This window comes from Lepidochelys kempii, chromosome 9 (genome assembly GCF_965140285.1).
Source record: "Lepidochelys kempii isolate rLepKem1 chromosome 9, rLepKem1.hap1, whole genome shotgun sequence".
NCBI classification, from domain to species: domain Eukaryota; kingdom Metazoa; phylum Chordata; order Testudines; family Cheloniidae; genus Lepidochelys; species Lepidochelys kempii.
The window spans coordinates 28,640,625-28,664,427 of record NC_136388.1 but is presented as its reverse complement, the minus strand read 5'-3'; the positions used below and the strand labels follow the sequence as shown (position 1 = coordinate 28,664,427).

General features: G+C 41.0%; 1 protein-coding gene across 1 annotated transcript in view; it reads left to right on the top strand.

Annotated features, from left to right (window-relative positions):
• HPS3 (HPS3 biogenesis of lysosomal organelles complex 2 subunit 1) overlaps positions 1-22,228 on the top strand; it is a 31,127-nt gene extending 8,899 nt beyond the window's left edge. The window contains exons 5-17 of the mRNA XM_073359715.2: positions 1,485-1,677; positions 1,919-2,000; positions 5,297-5,451; positions 6,807-6,915; positions 7,146-7,327; positions 7,637-7,817; positions 8,491-8,721; positions 10,743-10,928; positions 12,501-12,689; positions 13,687-13,791; positions 14,891-15,097; positions 17,948-18,038; positions 21,001-22,228. Coding sequence (XP_073215816.2) covers positions 1,485-1,677; positions 1,919-2,000; positions 5,297-5,451; positions 6,807-6,915; positions 7,146-7,327; positions 7,637-7,817; positions 8,491-8,721; positions 10,743-10,928; positions 12,501-12,689; positions 13,687-13,791; positions 14,891-15,097; positions 17,948-18,038; positions 21,001-21,128 — 2,039 coding nt within the window. The 3' untranslated portion in view covers positions 21,129-22,228. The remainder of the gene's footprint in view (positions 1-1,484; positions 1,678-1,918; positions 2,001-5,296; positions 5,452-6,806; positions 6,916-7,145; positions 7,328-7,636; positions 7,818-8,490; positions 8,722-10,742; positions 10,929-12,500; positions 12,690-13,686; positions 13,792-14,890; positions 15,098-17,947; positions 18,039-21,000) is intronic.
• Positions 22,229-23,803: the final 1,575 nt, after the last annotated feature.

The window sequence follows — 23,803 nt, the reverse complement described above, 5'->3', positions numbered from 1 at the left end:
GGCAGGGGGCAGAAGCTTGGTCCTGCCGGCTCCCCTGCCTCTTCCTGCAGTGTGCTGGGTTCCTGCCCCTCCCTGCCAGCCTGCTCGTTGCTCCCAGCGGAGGCAGAGAAAAAGCGGGGGCAGGGCCTTGGGGAAGCGGGGCATATCCCCTCCAGCCCTCTGCCCTGAGCCCCCCTCACACACACCCAGCCCTCTGCCCTGAGCCCTGCAGCCCCGCACGCCCCCAAAGCCCCTGCCCTGAGCCCTGTACCCCCCTCAAACACACCCAGCCCTCTGCTTGACTCCTTCACCTCCCTCCACGATCCCAGCCCTGACTCTGGCACCCCCACACATACCCAGGCCCCCCACACCGCATGCCCTGACACCTGCACCCCCCTCACATGCCCCCAGCCCTCTGCCCTGACTCTTGCACCCCCCCACATACCGAACCCCCCCTCTCCATGCACCTCCCACATCCTGACTCTTGCACCCCTCACATTCCCACCCTGAGCACCAAATGGGAGCTCCTGCACCTCCACCCCCGCCACATTCCCACCTGCACCCCTCCCACCAAATGGGAGCTGCCCAGGTAAGCGCTCCACACCCAAACCTCCTGCCCCAACCCTGAGCCCCCTCCCTCATTCTAGCTTCTGGCCAGACCCTACACCCCAACCCCCAGCCTGCTCCTTTACCCCCAGCCCTGTGCTCAGTGCACTCCCACCCTCAGCTCAGTGCAGAGAGAGAGGAAGAGAATGGCCAGAACCAGGGAGAAGGTAGGTACCCACTGTATGTGGGCAGGGCCAGGACCGCGGGTCCGGCAGCCGGGATCCCAGCTGGCAGGAGCCGGCGAACGGAACCCCTGAGCGGCAGCGGGCTGAGCCGCTCAGCCTGCTGCCAGTCTGGGGTTCTGGCTGCCGGCCCCTTGCCAACCAGGGTCCCGGCCGCAGGCCCCACTCAGCCCACTGCCGGCCTAGGTGAAGGGAACCCCAGATCAGCAGCGGGCTGGCAGTGTAAGATCAACATTTTAATTTAATTTTAAATGAAGCTTCTTAAACATTTTGAAAACCTTGTTTATTTTACAATACAACAATAGTTTAGGTATATATTATATAGACTTACAGAGCGAGAGAGAGAGAGACCTTCTAAAAAACGTTAAAATGTATTACCGGCACATGAACCCTTAAATTAAAGTGAACAAAGGAAGACTCGGCACACCACTTCTGAAAGGTTGCCGACCCCTGCTGTAGAGTATTAATAAAACCATTGATTTAAACTTAATCTTTCTGTGTGGCAAACTGACATTTTGTGGCACAAGAGCGATGCTCACAAAGGTTGTTTAAATTACTGTTAATGTTATGATAAGATGCTAGGCTACCTATAACAAACCGTAGAAACTTCATGTATGTAGTTGTAATGGAGTAAACGTTCCAAAGACCGCTAGATATGAATGTAAAGTACATGGTAAATCAAACATTAGCAATAGTTGTGTTTTTTGTTATGTGCAGGAAGTTCCATGGCAGTCGATGGAAAAACTGCAGCCAAGAAAGAATTGCTGAGTGTCTTCTGTTTTTTCTCCTTGCCGCATGCTGGGTATCTCTATGCCGTTGGGAGCTTAGTAGAGCTGCTTTCTACCTATCAGTACTCGGAAAAATCTCAGCAGGCAGTTCTTACCTCACAATTCCTACATGTTATTACAAGGTACTATGTTATAACTTTGATTCTTATGTTCCCTGATCTTATCTGCTTTTCATCATCTCCCTAAGTAAGTCGTCTTCACACCTTTAAATGCAACTTCCTAGGCTTGCTTATATGACAGTGCTTCTGCTTCCACTCTATGGCTCAAACCACACAAGGGAAACTTTTGAAAACATGTGTACTCTGGCAATAACTAAGCAACCAAATCTTCTTTTTAATCAATATTGTCATTTCTCTGCCTTAGTAACAGCTTGCAGTGTTTCACAGTACGATGCAGTGCAGCAGCAGCTCGTGAGGAGGATCCATACATTGATACAACCATGAAGGTGCGCTCCTAATAGTCTCATGACAGATGCAAAACTTAAAAAGCAAATGTGGGTACCAAAAGGGCATTTATCTTCCTCACACTGCTGTATGCCTTCTCTTTACATCTTACTTAATTGCTTCACCTTATAGAGCCTAGTAACACAAGAAAGCATTAATGGTTTGACTTTAATATTTCACAGTGGTACATTCCTCTGTTCTACTGGGTGTGGAAGTTGTAGCTGAAACATGATCTACTATTGCTCCTTAAAATCCTAAATCATTAACAGAATATTTATGAAGGCTTTACAAATGTGTATTTATTTATTGTAACTTTTAACTAATAATAATAATGGAATGTAAGTGCCTACTTTCCTGCCAAGACCTGAATTCCGGTTCAAAGTTCACCTTGTGGCAGCTGATTACTTTTCTGAAGCCTAAAGTGATGTAGAAAATATACCCGGAAGCCCTCTCTTCTCAGCTGTTTTTTTGAGGTGTCCTCAGCTGTTGTAGGAGAAACATAGGCCTCTGAGTTTGAGTCTTTGCAAGTAAGGTTTTCAATCCATTAGAGGCTTAGACTTCCCATTCTTCAAATTGTTTCAGTTATAAATTGTTGAATTATGCAGGACTGAATTAATATCTATATGTTTATTATTAGGGCAGAAAGGTTGAAGCATGTTTTAAGCATATTTTTGGGGACTTTCCTATATGCTTTTAACATATATTGGTTGGCGTGTAGGTTGCTGAGAGAGGGAAGTTGTAGAGCTCTGAACAGGCACTATACTAGGGATCGGCAACCTTTGGCACGCGGCCCTCCAGGGTAAGTCCCCTGGCGGGCTGGGCCAGTTTGTTTACTTGCTGCATCCGCAGGTTCGGCCAATTGCGGCTTCCGCTGGCCGCAGTTCGCCACTCCAGGCCAATGGACTGCGGGAAGTAGTGGACAGCACATCCCTCAGCCTGTGCCGTTTCTTGCAGCCCCCATTGGCCCAGAGCGGCGAACCACGACCAGTGGGAGCTGCGATTGGCCGAACCTGCGGATGCGGCAAGTAAACAAACTGGCCCGGCCCACCAGGGGGCTTACCCTGGTGGGCTGCGGGCCAAAGGTTGCTGATCCCTGCACTATCCCGTGAAATAGAAGGTGTCTTTCAATATGAGAGTGTCTTTCATATAAATGGTGTATGCGAGTCTGAACTGTGTGTGTGTGTGTGTGTGACTAAAATAACCTAGTAAAAATCTTGGCAATTTCTCCAAGAAGCACATAATCTACTTGATTGATAGTCAATATAACCAGATATAGTTGCTTGACTAAGTGGATTCACTTTATGCCTATTTAATCCTTTGGGAATACGCCATCTTCTCATTCTCCTGAAACTGTTCATCCAAAATGCTGTTCAGGCAGAGTCATTTTGCCTTAGGCCCAATATATAGGATAAAATGGTGCTTAAATGATAGGTACAAACCAGTTTAAGAGTTTAGCGAATCAGGAATTAAGTGTTTATATTACAGAATATTGTGTGTAATGTAAGTGTTTTTGTTAGTTTATACACTGTAGGCATCTCATGTTGGGTTCCTATAGTTAAGGTTGCCTGACACTTTCTGTTATAAGACCCTGTTGTCCAGGGTGGATTGTTGTATTTGTGGTGGGTTTTTGTTTGTTTTGTTTTTTTTAAATCACTGATTTTAATCACAATTTAAATCAGCAAGCAGGAAACTTACTTATGTAATCAGTTTTAATCTTGTTTTGCATTTGTTCTCATTGATGGGTACAACCATGAAAGCATGTTGATTTGAAGCTAATACAGCCTTTACACTAAATTTGGTACTTTTTGCTAATCAGGCAGATGCACAGTATCTATACATATTTCTTTAAGCAGTTTATATAGCTGAATAAATGCATGTTAAATCTTAATGTTTGCATTTTTATTATGTTAGAAAATAGCGAATGATGCACTTATTTACTACATGATGATTTCCCCCTTCAGGACTTGTGTTAATCTACAATTGGATGAGAATTGGAATTGCATTAAAGTTTCACAAAACCAATATTTTAAAATGTGCTAGTTACATCAAGCTACCTTAAATGTGCGGGGTACACAAGAAAAAGTATGTTTATCAAAAAATGTTTTTGCATTTAAAAAACTGATTTAGTAAACAGTTAATAATTTTCTTTGTAATTAGTTAATGGACTGTTTCTGGTTGCCATGGGCCAGATTTTCAAGCTATTTTGGGCACATAGTAGTGTTTTTCAAAAATGTCTAAGCAGATTACACACCTAACTGTCATTGGAAGCGGTGTAACTTAGGCCTTTTTGAAAATACTACTAGGTGCCTAAATATCTCTGAAAATCTGGCCTCCTGTCCTTCAAATTCTAAGATTTAGTAGATCTGCCCTTTTTCTTCACGGATTTTATTCAAACTGAAAGAGGAAAACAAGTTTTCCTGCTTTTTTTCAGCTAGTCTAAATGAAGAAAATATTCTGTCTGGTAAATAAACTGAAACCAAAAATAATTAAAATCAAAATCTTTCCTCAACAAAAACTGAAAATATTTACATTTAGAAAATTGTAATACCAGTATTTGCTCCACTGTAAAGACCGAACATAACATAAATACTTTCTTCAGTACATGCCATTGTGACATATTCATGAAGCTTGAGTTGACTTCAAAAGTTAGATGTCTTCCCCTGATTCGATATATGATTAAAAAGGCAGTACCCTTTAACTAATTAAAAAAATTGAGGCAGTCTCATTGATATTAACTTTTTTAATTTGAATGATAAATAGTTTTATAGTGAGCTTAGTCCTTAACATAGGCTGTCCTAAATTTCAAATGTATTTTTTATTTAGGTTTATTTTGAAATAATAAACCTCTTTAAAAGTCATATTTTAATGTTGTATACACCCTGTTGCTTTCAGTGCCTTGTATCTTTGCCAAATTTAAGCCCCATTCAGGCTGCAATTTTCTATGTGGGGTGCCTCAGGCTGACTTTTTTTGGGACGCTTCAGCTAAACCTGTTCAGCTAATTCTAAGAATAAGGTTAGGGAAATAAATGTTTTCCCAATGTTTTTAAAAAGGGTTGGTTTGTTTGTTTTTACAACCCTCACTCTATTAGCAACCATAATTCTGGCATTTCCTAACTTTTGAGTTCTTGGCTTTGTAACAATAATGTTCTTTTAATTTAGTTTTTTATCTAATTTTAAATACATAAACTGTTAAACTGTTTAAAGTGTAACCCTACCTATGAATTCAGATTTTTGTTTCTATCTTGTTAATTATTGACCCTTGGGTTCTTTAACCCTGAAGTAATTCTTTCCTTTACAGGCTTGCCCACCTGTGTCTCTAGATGTCTGTGCATTAAGAATGCAGCTTTTTATAGGGCTGAAAGCTATTTGTCACTTCAACAACCATGTAATTCTTCTGACTAAGGCAGATAGTGAAGATATTACTGAAAGAAGAAAGCCTCCAAGAAGGGTCCTGTAAGTGCCGTATTTCAGTGTTCCATTTCATGAAAGAGGCAATTTTGGCTTGTTAGGGTAAGGAGTGTATATGAAAGGGCGGTTGAAAATATAATTAGTCTCAGGATGAGAATAGTAATCAAGATTATAAATTTTTATTGAGCCTTAACACACCAGATGAAATGGTCCTTATTCTAATGGATTGTCTTGTAAAATTGTGGAAAGGGTAGAGGAAGGCTTACAAATGTCTGTAGCCTAGTGTATAAATTACTCAAGATGCTGAAAAATTTAGTACCCTCCAAAGAGGCAGTGTGTTACGATATGAGAAATAAATATGCTTTTTATCCCTACTTTCTTTATCTTAAATACACATTATAGATATATTTGTGTTTCTGCATGACAAATGCTAGAATGCTGAGATAGATGTATCACAGCACAGAACAAGGTGTAGTTCTCATACAGGTTTTGGGGGCATATATTGCCAAAGATTGGGATGTATTCTGAGGAGGACCGTGTATTTCTGTCCCAGAGAACAAAGTCTAATGCATCATTGTAGTGAGGTATAGCAAAAATAGCAGAAGTCATTGGGCCAAAATATGCTCGGTTGCACATATGAAGTCATTAGGGTTGCAAGGTTCTAACTGAAAGCGCAATATGATATACTACTTTCTATATTGCAGGGGCTCTTACTAGAGTTCTCTGCCACAGCTATCTGAACTACACATTTATCAATCAAATTGACTCAGACATGTAACTCTGTATTTCAGCAGCTATAGTCAGTTGAAAAGAAAGGTGTCTAAATGACTTCACATCATATCACATAAGAAAATGGCATAAGTACAACTATCCAAAAATAGCGAACTAAGTTGTGACCTCCCAGAATACTAGAACTTCAAAATATTAGGGACCTTGCCAATACCTGAGATGAAAAAATTAATTTTCAAGGGTTTTTTTGACCCCTGTAAAAGTTACTAAAGTGGTAGAAGAGTGCTGAATGCTGTGTGAGATGCATGTAAAATCACAGGTACAGATCCTCAGCTTATATAAATCTTTAGCTCCGCTGAAGTCAGTGATGTAAATTGTACAGCTAAGGATCTGTCCAGCAGTTCCTGCCCACAAGACCTTATAGCCTATGGACTTGTCTACACATGGAGTTATTTAGGGATAGCTATTGTACTCCCTACCTTTATCCAAATTAACTTTCAGATGTAGACAAGATCTAAAAGATATCTATGCATGTGTGTGAGTTGTTTCTGATGCTGTTCGCTTCATGCAGATATTAGTTTAGTGAGTCAGTGATATAAAGCTTTTATGTTCAGTCACATAATTTTTATTTGGACAGCAATGGCTCCATTCTTTTCCTTCTCTCATTTCAGTTCCAGAAAGGCTGACAGTGTCAAACTCAAGACTCCACCCGAGTCTGAACCTGGCTGGAATTTATATATTGTGAACACTATTTCAACCATTCAGCTTTATAAAGAAATGGTATTGCTCAATTCCTGTTTGATTATTGGTGATAAAAGCATCATGTTGTGGATTAGATATCTGAAATACTTCTTTGCTCAAGATATCCTATCATGTATTCATGCATATACATGTATTCATGAAGCATGTAATCTATCATGATTTAAAATTGCTTCTGCCAACTTTAAAACTGTTTATAAACATTCTGCCTTGTGGGCTAAAGACCTAAGTATTTATTTAATTTGTTTTAGGTAGACTACAGTAAGACATATGAAAATGTAAGAACAGAGAGTTGCATCCATCTTCTAAGTGAGGCTCACTTGTTAGTCAGAGCAGCTCTAATGGACCCCAGTCTGATAGACTCAGAAGAGAAAGAGAAGCTCCTGGCAGCATTCAGAGAAAGTTGTGCTCACCTAGGAGACTGTTACAGCAGGTTTGTATTTTGAAAGGTGTTAATTTTGGGTTTCCCAGGATGGCCTCCTAGGTCAATTTTAAGAATTTTGGGATCGCTTGTTTTCTTCACCATTTTACACTTGCACTGCATATACAATCTCTGGGCTGACGGTAAAGATTTTCATCTCAGTTTGGTTTCTCATTCATTAGACTTGTAGTCTTAGCTTAAGTATGGAGTAGAAATATGTAGCAGCCTGAAACACTTTACAGATCAGGGTGAAATCCTTTTTTTTTCTGTAAGATTATTGCTGCAAAGATCCCCAATTCTTTTTTCCCCCATTGCTTTCAGGTTTGACATAAAGGATTCCCATCTTGCCCTGCCTTACTACAAGATGTCTGGCTTATCCATAACTGAAGTTTTGAAGAGAATAGACTCAGTGGTAGAGGGTGGAACACAGAAATACGAAAAAGGATTTATCTTTTACTTAAATCATTCTCTTTATGAAGATTTAAATGAAGAGTTAAGCAAAGTAAGAATAGGAACTTTCTCTTTAATCTACTGCTTATTTCCTATTCCGAGGAACTTGGGACATTTATAAAGGAAGCATTGCTTAAATTTTGAAATCTCCATATCTGTTGGTTCATGATTATTCTCCTTTGCGTGTGAGAGGCACAAGGGGGATCCATCTTAGTTTTGCCGACCAAATATAAACAAGACATAATTTCTGTAAACACAAAGAGATTACCAATGACATTTCCTGTTCAGGACTCTCCTCAGAAGAATGTATTGTAGTTTTTGTGGTCATGATGCGTAAACATTTGCTCGAGACAGGGTTCCAACCAAGGCTGGGGATACTAACATGCTAGGAAAGTCTCGGTCCAAACTTTTTTTGCTACCCCATCAATGTAATGAACCGAGCCCAAGCCACATCTCCAAATGACACCTTTAAAGGGTGCTGAAACTCTATGCCTGCTCTCCCAGCCCTGCAGAGGAATTTTGGTCGAGTTGACAGAATGTCTCTGGGGACATGTTGTCAGGTAGAGTTTCTTTCCCCTACCGCTGTGGCTTACCAACTACAGTATGCCCCTATGTTTGAAAGCAAGTCTGTACCATTTCTGCACATCAGCAGTTAGATTTTATTTATTAATTCCAATGTATATTCAGGAGGCTAAGATTATTTTAAATGGCTTTTATTTTAATAGGAATCAGCAGCCAAAGTGCTCCAAATATTCTATCTCGCTGAACCAAACCAGCTGCCCCATGTGCTCTGCAGTTCCTGCATGAAGAATGTATGTCCCTTGATGGCAATGGAGCTTTTGCAGAAAGTGGAACTGATTGTGCCATCAGTGGTATTGACGCTAACCAAAGCTGCCATGGCTCTGAAAAAGGGAGACCTAGAGGCATATAAAAATGAGATGGACTGTTTTACAGAGGTACAGAATGCTGCTCATGTAGTCCGCTTCCCATTTAGTACCAGATTCTCTGTTAACCGAAACCAGCTGAGTTGGGTCTCTCATGGCAGAGGGAAATCTTGCTCTTCCCCCAGTCACTTAATGGTCTTTATTGGGCATCTGGGAGGATGTGGGTTGAGGGGTTATGTGTTGGGTTTGTTTAGGTTGTGCTCCAGGGAAGCTAGAATTCCCATTAATATACACATGGGCATATAATTAAACTATTACTTTAATATTAAATATTATTAAAATTGAAATATTTAATCACAAAACACGTAAGTGTTTCTAAATCAAAGTACAGTAAATAAATTAAATATTCGTTGGAGCATAGTAGCTTCTGCAGCCCCTGTGCTCCCCCCACCCACCCGCCCTCCGTGGAGCAGAGGTTGCATAGTTCCACCTGACCCTTGGTTTGCACACCAAAAGTCCTTGGTGTTTGTGTGTGAAGAGCTGTGGGCAGGATCTCCATGTCATGGCTGTAGAGTTTCCTGTATCCAGTCCACTGCTCTCCTCTGTTTGACTGTAGTCAAGGCACTTTGTCCTTATTAAGAGAGGAGGAGAATGTGCTTTGGTGCAGTTACAGTAGGAATCCTGTTTAACGGAAGAAAATGTAGTGCAGCACGGCTTGATATCAGTCGTCGTCGGTATGGATTTACAGACACTTTGAAGGGAGGTCATTATACTCTGACTAAATCTGACCCTGATGTCAATGTTTCAGTCCAAATCACCATGTGTGAGGTTAAATGCCACAAACTAGTAGTTGTTAGGGTTGGTCAGGGCACTTAAAGACGAGTATTGCAAGAGAGCAAGAGAGATTGGACTGTGTCAGGCTCTTGAGTGAGCTCATCCCTTTTGTTTTTTTAAATCCGGTTTAAAAATGGCTTTGGAAGGGAAGTCAAAGTGTCTAATTTTGGGGAGAAAATAAGGCCACGGGTGCATCACAGCCTGGGGTTGATGCCAGAACCATCACTAAGTACATGCTCAGCCTTGATTTCTGAACTGCAGAGTATGGAGGTTAGGATATGTTAAACATCAGCTATAGTGTTGTTCAGCACCACCTGCTGTCTCTTCCGCAGCAAAGCATGATCATCAGTACTTTTGCATCCAGTTAGAAAGAGATGAAATAATATAAATGAGGAACAAGGTAGGTCCTAGAGAGTAAAGAGAGCCTCAGACCCTAGGTTAATCTATGATAATTTATGTTTGCTGCATAAACAGCAGCAGCTGATGAATAAAAAGTACTTTTCCTGAATCTGTCTGAGTTGCAAAGATGCCTACTCTTTGACTCTCTGAAAGCCTTCTATTGGAAAGTGCAAGCCCGTTTAAGCCCCCTGGAAGCAAGGGGTATTACAATATATACTGCTGCAAATTAATTTTTATTATTCATGGGTAGTATTTTCAAAAGTACCTTATTGATTTGGGAGCACAAGTCTCATTGAAGGCCATTTGGGTGAGGTTTTCAAAAGCGCCTAATGCATTGGTTTTGGTTTACAGTCAAATCTAGTTTTCTCTGTGTGTGTGTGTGTGTGTGTGGTGAGTAAAGTTCAGACTCGTGGAACTGGAAGATCCCTAAGATGGAGCAAGAACAAAGGGAATAAAGTCTTACAACATTAAGGGTAAATTATGGAGGACCAGTGCAAAGTCCTTGTGCCATATAAGGCACATGATGGGCCTGCAACCCCGGCACACCTTGGATGTCAGCCATGTATAGGGCAGCACTGTGGGCTACACATGGCTGAGATCCAAGATTCTACAGACCCAGTGGCCTAAGTGTCCACGCAAGTGATGCAGAGTATCTGCAGCCATTTCTCCTGTGCATAGCTTCAAGTAGCAGCTTTTGGGAGCTGCACTACAGCCCCATGGTTTGGCCCAGTGAGAAGGAATGTAGTCCACTCCCCATATCCTCCCTGCACTTCACCTACATAAGCCAGACTGCTTGAGTAAGCCCTCAGTTTGGGAAGGATTGAATTCTTTGCCTAACTTGTAAATGGCTGTGTCTGTAGATGAGACTGGCATATGGCTTTATTGGGGAACCAAGACTTCTGAGGCAGCAGAGAGAAGGGCGGATTGTTCCAACCGAACTTGCTGTTTACTTGAAGGAGACGCGGCCTGGGTTGCTGGTGGCTTCGATGTTGGCTTTACATGAAAACAGTAAAGTTGAATTGGAAGAAGCAGACTCTTACTTTGAGGTTTGTCTGTTTGCAGGGTTGTTGCTTTTTTTTTTTTTTTTTAGCTTCTACAAAGCCCATGCCTGGTGTTAACAACTAGAGATGACCAAAACAATCAGAGTGGTCCTCAGAGTTACAACAGGAAAAATGTTATGAAAGCTCAGCTTGACCAAGCTTGACAGAAATTTTAACTGGAGTAAGAAACTGGGTTTTTTGTGAACCGCCCAGCCATTAAATTTAGCCAAACAAATACATTAAATTCGTCTTTATGTTCTGCAACCATCAGTTCAACGAAGCACACATTGATCTTGGAGACTGGGATTTTCAAAGGCAGCTAAGGGAGGTAGGCATCCAGCGCCTATCAAAATTTAATAGGAATTGGGTAAATAACTCCCTTGGGCCCCTTCTGAAAATTGCAGCCAGGATTAATAACATAGCATACAAATCCTTTTCTAAAGGATATCAAATCAGATGTGACGCTACATAATCTTCTATGTACGTATTCAAAACCACTTTACAAATGAAGTATTAGTCCTCGTAAACCTAAGGGAGGCTGGCCTATCCTCACATTACAGATGGAAAAACTAGAACAAGTGGCTTATTCCTGGCCTCAAAAGAGACTGTGTCAAAGCAGAAATTAGAATTAAGGAGTTATTGCTCCACAGATCTTGACTACTCTTCATTATAAGGGGTTTCGCTCATTTTAGAGCCAAATTACCTCCATCTCAACCACACCTCCAGGCCTTTTATGATCTCACTTCTATCATTCTAAATATTCATCATATGTAGTCACTCATGAAATTAAAGATGTAGCTAGTGTAGTTAAGGTTAATGTAGTTGGTTTCAAGTTTAGGGGTTCAGTGTAAATGCAGTAATCAAGGTTCCCAACCTGTCCGGCCAGCATTTAAAAGCCCATGGAAAGGTTCAATGGTGATGGGGTCCCCCTTGGTGCAGTCCTCCAAACTCCTCACAGAGCCCTATGATTAGCTCCCACTGCCAAGTGAACTGGGGAGTGCTTCCTTTAAGGTAGCCCCAACTCTCTGATTAGAATGACTCTTCAAAAGGGACTTGCTTAGGTGTGGATATATTTTAGATGGCTCCAGCATTTTGGCTCTTTAAACATTTTACAGTGTGACCACCATTGATAGCAGAATAAAAACTCATGAAGGAATGTGTTTCTTGCATACCAAACCTATTCATTACGGAATCAAGAGTTTAAATATGTTGCACGCACTTCTGCATTGTGCATCGCCACAGTATCTGGGATCACATGTACTAGAAATACATCAGGATTACACAAAAGCAGGAGCACACTCAACTATGACGCGTAGAGGGAAACTTAATCTTGTCCATTGAAACTTTTTTTCATTCGGACTTCTGTTGCTGTTGCTATTATCTTACCTTAGCACCTAGGAGCCCTAGTTATGGACCGGGACCCCATTGGGGTAGGTACAAACACAGAACAAAGATGGCCCCCTGCCCCAAGGAGCTTACAATATAAGACATGACCAACAAGGGAGTACAGGTAAACAATGAGACAATGTAATAGTCATCTTGATTTTCATTAATATTTGAATCTTCTGTGGTGCTCAGATGCTTTGTGGGAAGAATGAAGATACTACCCCTCAGCTCTTAGTAGACTTCTGGGAAGCCCTCCTTGTAGCAGGCTCTGAGAAAGAAATACTCCAGGAGGTCTTATTCAAGCTTACTTCACAGTACATTTGGAGACTATCGAGGAAGCAGCTTCCTGATACCAAACCACTGAAAACAACAGAGGATCTGGTAATTATACACTGCATATACATTCGAACGAGACAGACAGTGCATGTAAGGTTTCAGAGTAACAGCCGTGTTAGTCTGTATTCGCAAAAAGAAAAGGAGTACTTGTGAGACTAACCTTAGAGACTAACCAATTTGTTTGAGCATAAGCTTTCGTGAGCTACAGCTCACTGTGAGCTGTAGCTCACGAAAGCTTTTGCTCAAATGCATGTAAGGGAATATTCAGTCACAAAACCATCTTGCAATGCTTTATTTCTGGACAAATTGTCTTTAAAAGTAGTGAGAATGTAAGCAGATAAACTTACATGTTGATAAACTTACCAAATGTTAATTCTTGCAAAGAACTGCTGGCTTAATGCTGCTGTTGTGGGGGTTTCAAAATGACAAATATGCATACATTTTCCACAAGACAGTTCCAGTTCCTGACATCAAGGGGCACTGACATGAAACTAGATTACCTGTAGTTTGACACTTCAGTCTTTCAAGGATGAACTTGACCCAGAACACAGAGAATTGATACATGTAAATTACTTTAGAAGATTTAGAACTTTGAGTTCTGAAAAAATCCCATGGATTTTGATCATCTGGAGTTAAATGAGAGACCTAACTTCAGGAGAACTTGGATTTCCCAGCCCTTTTGGGTGGAAAATTGAACATAGTTTTAGATGCATTGTCTGAAAAACGAGAGGGGAAGGTGCCAGCTGAACTGCTCACATAGTAATTTTAACTGGCTAATAATGGAGTAACAGAGGCATTGGGTGAACAGTTAAAGCCTTGCATTGTTTGATGTGTGGTAGGAGAGGCTTCTAACTAACAAATGTGAAATAAATCATTGGACCGCATTAGGCTTCAAGGCATACTTAATTCACCTACTCTAGTTTGAATATTTACCCAAGATAGAAACTAGCTACTTTTCTAAAATGGCACCCTTTATTCAGAGATTTCCTTCACTGGAATGGGTTTCATATGTGACCATATTGATTTGAAATTTTTTTTCTAGATAAACTCCTGTAATCATTATGGGTTAATTTTCCCTTGGGTGACCTTCATAATGTCATTGGGACCTGCATGTGATAAGTATCCTGAAGATCTTTCAAAACTACAGGTATGAAGGGGGCAGTCAGGGGCAGGGGTTCCAGGGGCAGTCAGGGGACAGGGAGAAGGGGTGGTTGGATGGAGCAGGAGTTCTGGGGGGGCAGTGAGGAAGTGGGGGGGTTGGATGGGGCAGTCAGGGGCAAGGGTTCTGGGGGCAGTCAGGGGACAGGGAGAAGGGGTGGTTGGATGGGGCAGGGGTCCCGGGGGGACCATCAGGGAACGGGGGGGTTGGATGGGGCAGGAGTCCCAGGGGGGGCGCATCAGGGGGCGAGAAGCAGGGGTGGGGGGCAGACAGGGGATGGGCCATGCCTCGCTGTTTGGGGAGGCACAGCCTCCCCTAACCAGCCCTCGGTACGATTTCCGAAACCCGATGCGGCCCTCAGGCCAAAATTTTTGCACACCTCCCCCGCCCCAGCTTGAGGAGCTTGAAACATCGTGGGGATCCAGAGTAGCAAGGGTTTGTATTCCCCTCAGAGCAGTCCTAGTGGGTAGCTGCTGGGGATGGTGCTCGCTAGGATCTGTGACAGAGGACCACATAATAAATTGAGTAATATCTCCGCTGTAGGGAGAAAACTAGTTTTAAATCAAGAGGGATTGGGGTGAACTGTCAATACCAAGGCTGTGTACTTTCTTGTAGAGCAATGGCAGCTCGGGTGACTGAGTACAGGAACTACACCAGGTTTAGTGGAGGCCTTGTTTACAATAATCAAACAATCCAGCATAAGTTCTTAGGTGATTCTGGTTCTTAGGGTGGGCAGAATTTAGTTCGCATTGAGTCTACATGAAGTAAGACAGTTTAAACCTCTTGCTAAACAGTCCAGCGTGTTACTGATGAATATAGATGTAAAGCTGTTGTTAAAACAATACCTCTGTCAGTCAAACTGAACTATGAAAGAGGAATGGTGCAAATGATGGGAGAGAAAATAATCAAAGAATTATGTAAATAATGGTCATGTATACTTACATTCTACTCAGTATTTTTGGCCTAATTGTTTAACCAAGCAATATCAGAAAGACTTAAAACTATTTCTTTTTAAATTAATTTTGTGTGCGTGTGAGCATTTTGTCTGTTTTGACATCCAAATGGCAAGTTTTCCTCTTCTCCTCAGTCTCTTTTATGTGGTCCATCAATCGACATAGCTTCAGTTCTGCCGTTCTTGGAGCCATTATCAGAAGACAGTAATGCTGGTCTCAGTGTCCATGTTCTTTGCACTACGGGGGTAGGAGACTATGAGAAATCCATTGACAAGCTCCTAGAGAAGTGTCCTGAAGCACTCATACCCTATGCCCAGCATGAGCTGAAAGATGAAAATCGGGTGAGCTTTTAAAATGCTAATCTAGTAATTTATTGTAGTCTTTCTTTCTCTTTCTTTTCAGTAGTTGTTAGCTGTGCATAGGAGAACTTGAACTACACTGCAGAGATAATCAAATGGCACAGATTTCTATTAAAGTTGAAACTCCCATCCTCAACTCACTCTGAACCTGAAACTGCTTGCATTGAATTTTATGGCCAAATTCCCATTAATGGGAGCAGGGTTGGACCGTCTTTTCCCAAGTGTTACAGCACCGAAGGTCATAAATACCTGTTGCTTAGATACTTGCAGTGCACAAGTTTAATGAGACAAGATAGGAGTTTCATCCTTACCCTTAAAATTCATAGATTTCATTGACTGAGTTCAAGACACATTCATATAAATATCCCATTTTTGCTTTTGTGTTTTTATGAGGGTAGTTCTTACTGCAGATGCTCCTGGTCAAAGTTACTTAGAAATATGGATTATATATGACATTTTATTATAGGCCCTCTTTCTGAAAAACTCTTTGGGCTGAGGTTTTCCAGACTGGTTTCATCCTGAAGTTGTGATATTTTATTTTATATTAAGGTTGTGGAAAAAATGTTCAGATGGCTGAGTTACTTGCTAGCAGAGAGGGGAATAATACACTGATCTGCTGTAAACAGAGAGAGCTGAGTATATTTTAGCTTACAAGTAACTCAGAAGTAGCTGAACTTTTCATGTGAAACTTGCCACAATAAAAAGAAAAAAATTATTATTAATGTCTGAAAATGCCATGATTAAGTATGTTCCCTGCTCCCTAATAACATCTGAACTGTATACTTATTGCCTAATATTCCCCTGTGGCCTATAATATTTGAGGAAGAGCTTGATCTCTCCAATTCTGGTCAAGGCTCCAGAAGTACTGCCATGGTTTTCCCCAACTCCCTGCCAATTAACTGCTAACATAAGACTAGCCATACTGGGTAAGACTAATGGTCCATCTAGCCCAGTATACAGTCTTCTAACAGTGTCTGGTACCAGATGCTTCAGAGGGAACAGAAGAGGGCCATTATCGAGTGATCTATCCCTTGTTGTCCAGTCCCAGGTTCTAGCACAGAGGTTTGGGGACACCCAGAGGATAGGGTTGCATCCCTGACCATCTTGGCTAACAGCCATTGATGCGCCTATCCTCCTTGAGCTTGTCTATTCTTTTTTTAACACAGTTATATTTTTTGGCCTTCACAACATCCCCTTTCTATGAGTTCCACAGGTTAACTGTGTTGTAGGAAGAAGTACTTCCTTGTGTTTGTATTAAATCTGCTGCCTATTAATTTCATTGGGTGACCTGTGGTTCTTGTGTTATGTGAAAGGATAAATAATACTTCCTCATTCACTTTCTCTACACCATTCATGATTTTATAGACATCGATCATATCCCTCCTTAGTCGTCTTTTCTAAGCTAAACCATCCCAGTCTTTTTAATATCTCCTCATCTGGAAGCTGTTCTGTACCTCTAGTAACTTTTGTTGCCCCTCTTGTTACTTTTTCCAATTCTAATATGTACTTTTTTTGAGATGGGATAACCAGAACTGCATGCAGTATTCAAGGTGTGGGCGTAGCATGAAGTTATATAGTGGCATTATGATATTTTCTGTCTTATTATCTGTCCCTTTCCTAATGTGTCCTAACACTGTTAGCTTTAACTGCCACTACACCATGAACAGATGTTTTCAGAGAACTATTCATAATGACGCCAAGATCTTTCTTGAGTGATAACAGCTAATTGAGACCCCATCATTTTGTATGTATAGTTGGGTTATGTTTTCCAATGTGCATTACTTTGTACTTATCAACACTGAATTTCGTCTGCCATTTTGTTGCCCAGTCCCCCAGTTTTGTGAGATGCCTTTGTAACTCTTCACAGTCAGCTTTTCGACTTCACTATCTTGAGTAATTTTGTATCTGCAAACTTTGCCACTTTGCTGTTTACCCCCTTTTCTAGATCATTTATGAATATGTTGAGCAGCACTTGTCCCAGTACAGATCCTTGGGGGTCTATTTGCCTCCCTTCACTAAGGCAATAGTTCAGTTAATAGTGGACATAACTTAAGGCGGAGACACTCCAGCAAGTGGAAATGCCGGAACCCCAGTCACTACAGTACAGCTGGGGCTCATGTGTGCTCCCTTTTGGCCCTTGATCAAGAAGTGAAACGGAGAAAACCAATATCTGGGATAATTGTAGCCTTGCAATACTGCAGGCAAAGACTAAGGGGAGAAGAGAAAGAGACCACAAAGTTTGAAGAGAGATGGATAGTGTTTTCTTTCCTCCTCTCAGTCTTTGTAAACATAAAATTAATAGCTTTTTGCATTATTAAAATTTAAATTGTGTATTCATGCAACATTAAGATTATTGGCGGTGGAAGGGGTATGTCAAGAAACATAAAAGCACAAAGTTCTCCTAGAACACTTTTTTATCCACACTGCACAGGGCTATAAAGAGAGACTTACCTTATTTGTTAAATCCATAACCATAATACTGCATTAACTTTTTTCCCCTGCACTAATTATGTATGTTTGTAGTTTGTCTGAACCACATGCACAGCCTGTCAGAAACAGGCATAGCCTTATCTTCAGCGGCTAGGGGGTGCTATCATCACTCTAATTTGCTGGGTTAAAAAGGATCACACTGAAGTCTGAAAACATTGCATTTCAAAGCACTGTGCAAACGAATTAATTACTAGGCCCATCTCAACTTACACCACTGTTTTTTGTACCATCTTTGATGTATGTTCAAAGTACTTATTAAAAATAAATTTGTGTTCACCACCTACTATTCATAGTCACCACTAACTTATTTTTCTTCTGTGGGTTTATTTTTGGACGAATTAGGCTCTCTGGTGGAACAAACTGCTTCCTGAACTTTGTAAACGAACCAGATATGTTGGAGATGACTACTCCATTCTCATCTCATCGCTGAAAGGTAAAGAACTTGATTTACAACTGAAGGCCATACACGAAAGCCTTTGAACTGCATCTAAAGTATTTGAAAGCCGTTTCCTCCAGAAACTGCTGCGGCATGGTATTTTACCATCGTTCAGTTTGGGGAGGAAGATCTTTCTCTACATATAATGTAACTCAGCAGAGAGTAGCAGAGCAGTACTGTGAAATGTGCAGTAAGCTTTTGCACACATCCTTATTGTTTTAACTAGGGCTGTCAATTAATTGCAGTTAGCTCACGTAATTAACTAAAATTAATTACGATTAAAAAAATTAATCGTGATTAATCGCAGTTTTAATCACACTGTTAAACAATTTATTAAATATTTTTGACGTTTTTTACATTTTCATATATATTGTATTCTGTATTGTAATTGAAATCGGTGTATATTTTTGATTACAAATATTTGCACTGTAAAAATGATAAATAAAAGAAATAGTATTTTTCAATTCACCTCATACATGTACTGTAATGCAATCTCTTTGCCATGAAAGTGCAACTTACAAATGTAGGGGTTTTTTGTTACATAGCTGTACTCAAAAACAAAACAATGTAAAACTTCAGAGCCTACAAGTCCACTCAGTCCTACTTCTTGTTCAGCCAATGGCTAAAACAAACATGTACGTTTACATTTACAGGAGATAATCTGCTGCCTTCTTGTTTACAATGTCACCAGAAAGTGAGAACAGGCGTTTGCATGGCACTTTTGTAGCTGGCGTTGCAAGGTATTTGTGTGCCAGATGCGCTAAACATTCATATGCCCCTTCATGCTTCAGCCACCATTCCAGAGGACATGTTTCCATGCTGATGACGCTCATTAAAAAAAAATGTTAATTAAATTTTGACTGAACTCCTTGAAATGTATGTCCCCCGCTTTGTTTTACCCGCATTCTGCCATATATTTCATGTTATAGCAGTCTCAGATGATGACCCCAGTACATGTTATTCATTTTAAGAACACTTTTTCACTGTAGATTTGACAAAACGCAAAGAAGGTACCAATGTAGCTATCTTTAGAAATCTCACAGCACTCAACCCAAGGTTTATGAATCTGAAGTGCCTTCCAAAATCTGAGAGGGATGGGGTGTGGAGCATGCTTTCAGAAGTCCTAAAAGAGCAACATTCCAATGTGGAAACTACAGAACCCAAACCACTAAAAAAGAAAATCAACCTTCTGTTGGTGGCATCTGACTCAGATAATGAAAATGAACATATATCGGTCTGCATTGCTTTGGATTGTAATCAAGCAGAACCCATCATCAGCATGGACACATGTCCCCTGGAATGGTGGTTGAAGCGTGAAGGGACATATGAATCTTTAGCACATCTGGCATGTAAATATCTTGCAATGCCGGCTACAACAGTGCCATGCAAGTGCCTGTTCTCACTTTCAGGTGACATTGTAAGCAAGAAGCGCGCAGCATTATCTCCTGCAAATGTAAACAAACTTGTTTGCCTGAGCAATTGGCTGAACAAGAAGTAGGACTGAGTGGACTTGTAGGCTCTAAAGTTTTACTTTTTTTTTATGCAGTTATTTTTTGTACATAATTCTACATTTGTAAGTTCAACTTTCATGATAAAGAGATTGCACTACAGTACTTATATTAGGTGAATTGAAAAATACTATTTTTTTTACAGTGCAAATATTTGTAATCAAAAGTAAATATAAAGTGAGCACTGTATTTGTATTCTGTTTTGTAATTGAAAACAATATATTGGAAAATGTAGAAAACATCCAAAAATATTTAAATAAATGGTATTTTATTGTTGTTTAACAGCGCGATTAATCATGATTAATTTTTTTAATCGTTTGACAGCCCTACTAATTATGCATGACAGGAATTAAAGATTATTACAGATATAAATACAGGTAAAGATATCACAGAATTATCCGTTGAAAGTAATGTGTAATTACTCATTTCCATAGCCAAACCAGGTGAAAGGAATGCTTGGGGAAATAACTGCCTGGCTTGTATTGAGAACTGTACTGGTGTGCAGAGACTCTAACGACAGTAAGGATGTCATAGCTGGACTCTTGGCTGAGGGAAGCCATGGTGTTGCTTGTGGTCACTGGGATTACACAAGAGGAAGCAGTCAAGTGTTTGTTCTGGGGGATTTGGATCCTTAGCCAAAGGAAGTGACTTGTCTAAATGTTTGATTTTCCTCTTTTCCTGAGACTGGAACTTTTTTTCCCTTTTCCTCTGGAAACTTGGCTGAAGGGCAGTGACCAACCATGGCAGCTGCCATGGTCCCCTTACTCATTGTTATGGAGGAAATAAAAATTAGACTAGTGGTTTGACTCTTTCATAGCCAGTTCAGAATGATGAATAAAATTAGTCATTTTTTTTCTATGACCAGACCTTTTACAACATCTGCACAATGTGTGACTAGAGGAGTGTCACCACTGGGTTGCCATAGAGTGCATGGCAGCAATCACTGTTAGAAGTGGTATACAAGTGGTAAACTTCTGTTGTCAGATGCTCATTGTGTGACCATTATCCTCTCATCGTAATGGATATTAATTGGCCCAGGAGAGCCTACAATCAGATAGCTTTGTCTCATGGGCTGCTCCCAAAGTACCAACTACTGTGTTACACCGTCAGCTCCATTTTAATGCTTCCTTTCAATTTTATACAGCACTGAAGGTGCTAGATGAGCCCCACCTAGGATTTGGTGTTGTACGTTGAGGTGATTAGTTCAGACAGACGTTATAATGGGGTGTGTCTCAATACTTCATCCATAAACAACCCTGAATTGCTACCCTCACTTCTCAAACTGTTCCCCAGTTGCCAAATGTATCTGCTGCTATTTGGGTCTTTCTCTTAAATCTACTGTAATCACAGTATTTAACTATTTTGCTGATTTAGTGACGTTAAAGATCAGCTCTATAGTGCGTTGCACTTATACTATGTTTAAAATCATCTATATTTCTTTCCCTGTGCAGAAACTTTATCAGTGGTTGCCATGGAACTGGATCTAAGGGATTTCCTTAATGTTCTACCAGAGGATGGGACTGCAGCATTTTTCCTGCCACATCTACTTCAGTGCAGCAAAAGGAAATTGGTGACTTAAACACAATGAAAAATGTGGACTTGAAAGCACTGGAATAAATAGGCAAAACTAAATGGTGGAATTGTACATGAAGTATTGTGGGAGTCCATCTACTTGCAAACTACCTGGGTATATTGTAAAAACTGGCCTTATATTGTATAATAAGAAGACAATCACTACTTGAGGTAGAGTATCAATTTTGTAAATGAAAGAAAAGCGTTCCCAGTGATAAAATGTCACTGATACTGGCAAATGGAAAGAATCCCTGTTTATCCTATGGAACTGAATATTGTGTTATTCAGCAAAATAGTTGACGAAGTTCAGACATTTCCTGAGTGAGAATGTATATTCTTAATGGAGAAAAATATAGCCAGAAGGAATATTGTACTACTTAAAGTTGCACAAAATTCTATCCCACTATAGTGTTCATGTAAAAGGTGAAGCAGGGAATGGAAGCTGTCACTCCTGGATCCCATGTCTTCAGCTAGTTAGGCCCCAATCCACAAAATACGTAAGCTCATGGGTGTCTTTAAGCATGTGCGTAGTCTTATTGACTTGTTCTTCCAACTGGAATTTCTGGAGACTTGTCATGGATTTATAGATATGCACGTGCTTGAGTAGTTCAATTGAATTCAGGTTGGAAGAACAAGTTAAGGGGACTGCTTGCATGCTTAGAGTTCTGCACGTGGACAAGACTTTGCTGGATCAAGTCTTATTCATCAAATGTGTAGAAAGTGGTTCCCAAGAGAAATAACTATCTTTCTGTAAGTAGGTCACAGATGTTTTCTGCTGTTCATTTCCCCTTCTCCCATCACTATATTCAGTCTCTAATGGACAACAAGCATCTTCACCTCTGGTTCACTTCTTTCCAGCTACATTATTTTCTAGATGGCCCACCAAACTAGCTGTCTTATGTCTTTGTTTTTACCATGTATTTTGAAAAGGGGTCTCTCAATTACAGAGTCATTTTTTCCCCTCTGTTCTGAGTCGAAAGACCAAGAAGGCATTTCAACTGCAATACAATTGGGGAAAAAAACTACTGTCATAATGATTGTATGAACAGTGATAATTAAGGTTGAGTATTTCATTTTCATTGTATTAAACTGTTTTCCAATATTCAATGGTAAGAGAAGAGTTCTTTTATACAATGTTACTAACAACTCTATTCTAAACAGCTGTGAGCTAATTGCAGTCAGACTATCACAATAGGGATCAACCATCTGAGAATCTAATTAGCTGACTAATTGGATTTCATATTGCAGTAGAGAGAGCCTGGAGTGCTGGGCCTGATGCAAGATTTGAGGCCTAATCCAGAAGCTGTGAACCAGTCAGGCCACATATTAAAGCAGATGCTTACAAGTCCACTGTCCAGTACATGAACTTGGCAAAGTTTTTGCCAGTGTACTAGACGGAATGGCTAGGGACAGCCCTGGGTGTGAAAGATGTATCTGTCAGGAGTGTGGATTTTTCACAACCCTAAGAGATGTAGCTATGGCGACCTAATCCTTGGTGTAGACAATGGTAAGCCAATGGAAGAATTCTTCTGTTAATCCACCTCCCCAAAATGTGGTAGCTAGGTCAACTACAGCAACGGGCGAACCTCTCCTGTTAGTGGAGTGAGTGAGTGTTTATATTGAAGCACTATGGTGGTACAGCTGCAGCTGTGCCACTGTAGTGTTTTAAGTGCTGGTGTATGTACCCTTACGCTCCCAAACCGCCGTTAGGAAGTATCCTCCAGATTCTAAATACTTAATTTAGGGCTTATCTGCATGAAACACTTCACTGCAGACACTCACTGCAGCAATGGGAGGGGCTCTCCAGCTGGCGTAGCTAATCCACCTCCCCACGAGGCAGTATCTAAGTCAACAGAAGAATTCTTCCATCAACCTAGCAGTCTTCACAGAGGGTTAGGTCAATTTAACTACATCAGTCGGATGTGTGGATTTTTTCCAGTCACATAGCTGGGTCGACCTAACTTTTTTGAATGGGACCCAATCCAGTAGGTGCCCTCCGAGTATGCCTGACAGATGGGGTCCTGCCCATGATTTTGATAGCTGAATGCCTTTCTTCCCTGGATGTGTGGATAGCTCTGGGGCTTAGGTAGGAGATAGGCACATGGATGCCTAGAGGGAGGCAGCATTTGCTCATGCCCAGAGGCAGGAAGTTAGGCCTTTTACCTTGAAAAACTTAGGTACTGAGTGAGTTTAGGCACCTTCAGTGTTGGATGGGCATTTTGTGGGTCACAGTGGAGCCAAAACTGGGAGTTAAGTACTTCTGTGGATCCCACCTCACCTGCTTCATCGGTTCATTTCCAATTATGTCTGAGACACCTGTGACTCTTGAACTCTGGTGAAAGCAGCTGGGACAGAACTCTGTGAAACAGATTTTATGTTTTAATTTGTAGTCATAGTGTGGTGGGTGTTCACCCCACACCAGGCCCTGAAGGGGTTAAGGTGGCTAGTGTGGCCAATTAATTGTCTAACCTACACCTGGAGGAGGAGCCAGGTGAAGCCCACCTGGACAGGAACAGCCAGGGCTTGTATAAAGCCAGGTAGCCGAAAGAAAACAGGACTGCAAGGAGGATGGCTGCAGTCTCTGAGGCTAGGGAGAGAGGGGAGTTTGGCTCCAAGGGAAGGGCATACCTGAAGAAGGAGTCTGCGAAAGGCATTTTAGGAAGCAGTGGTCAATTATACAGG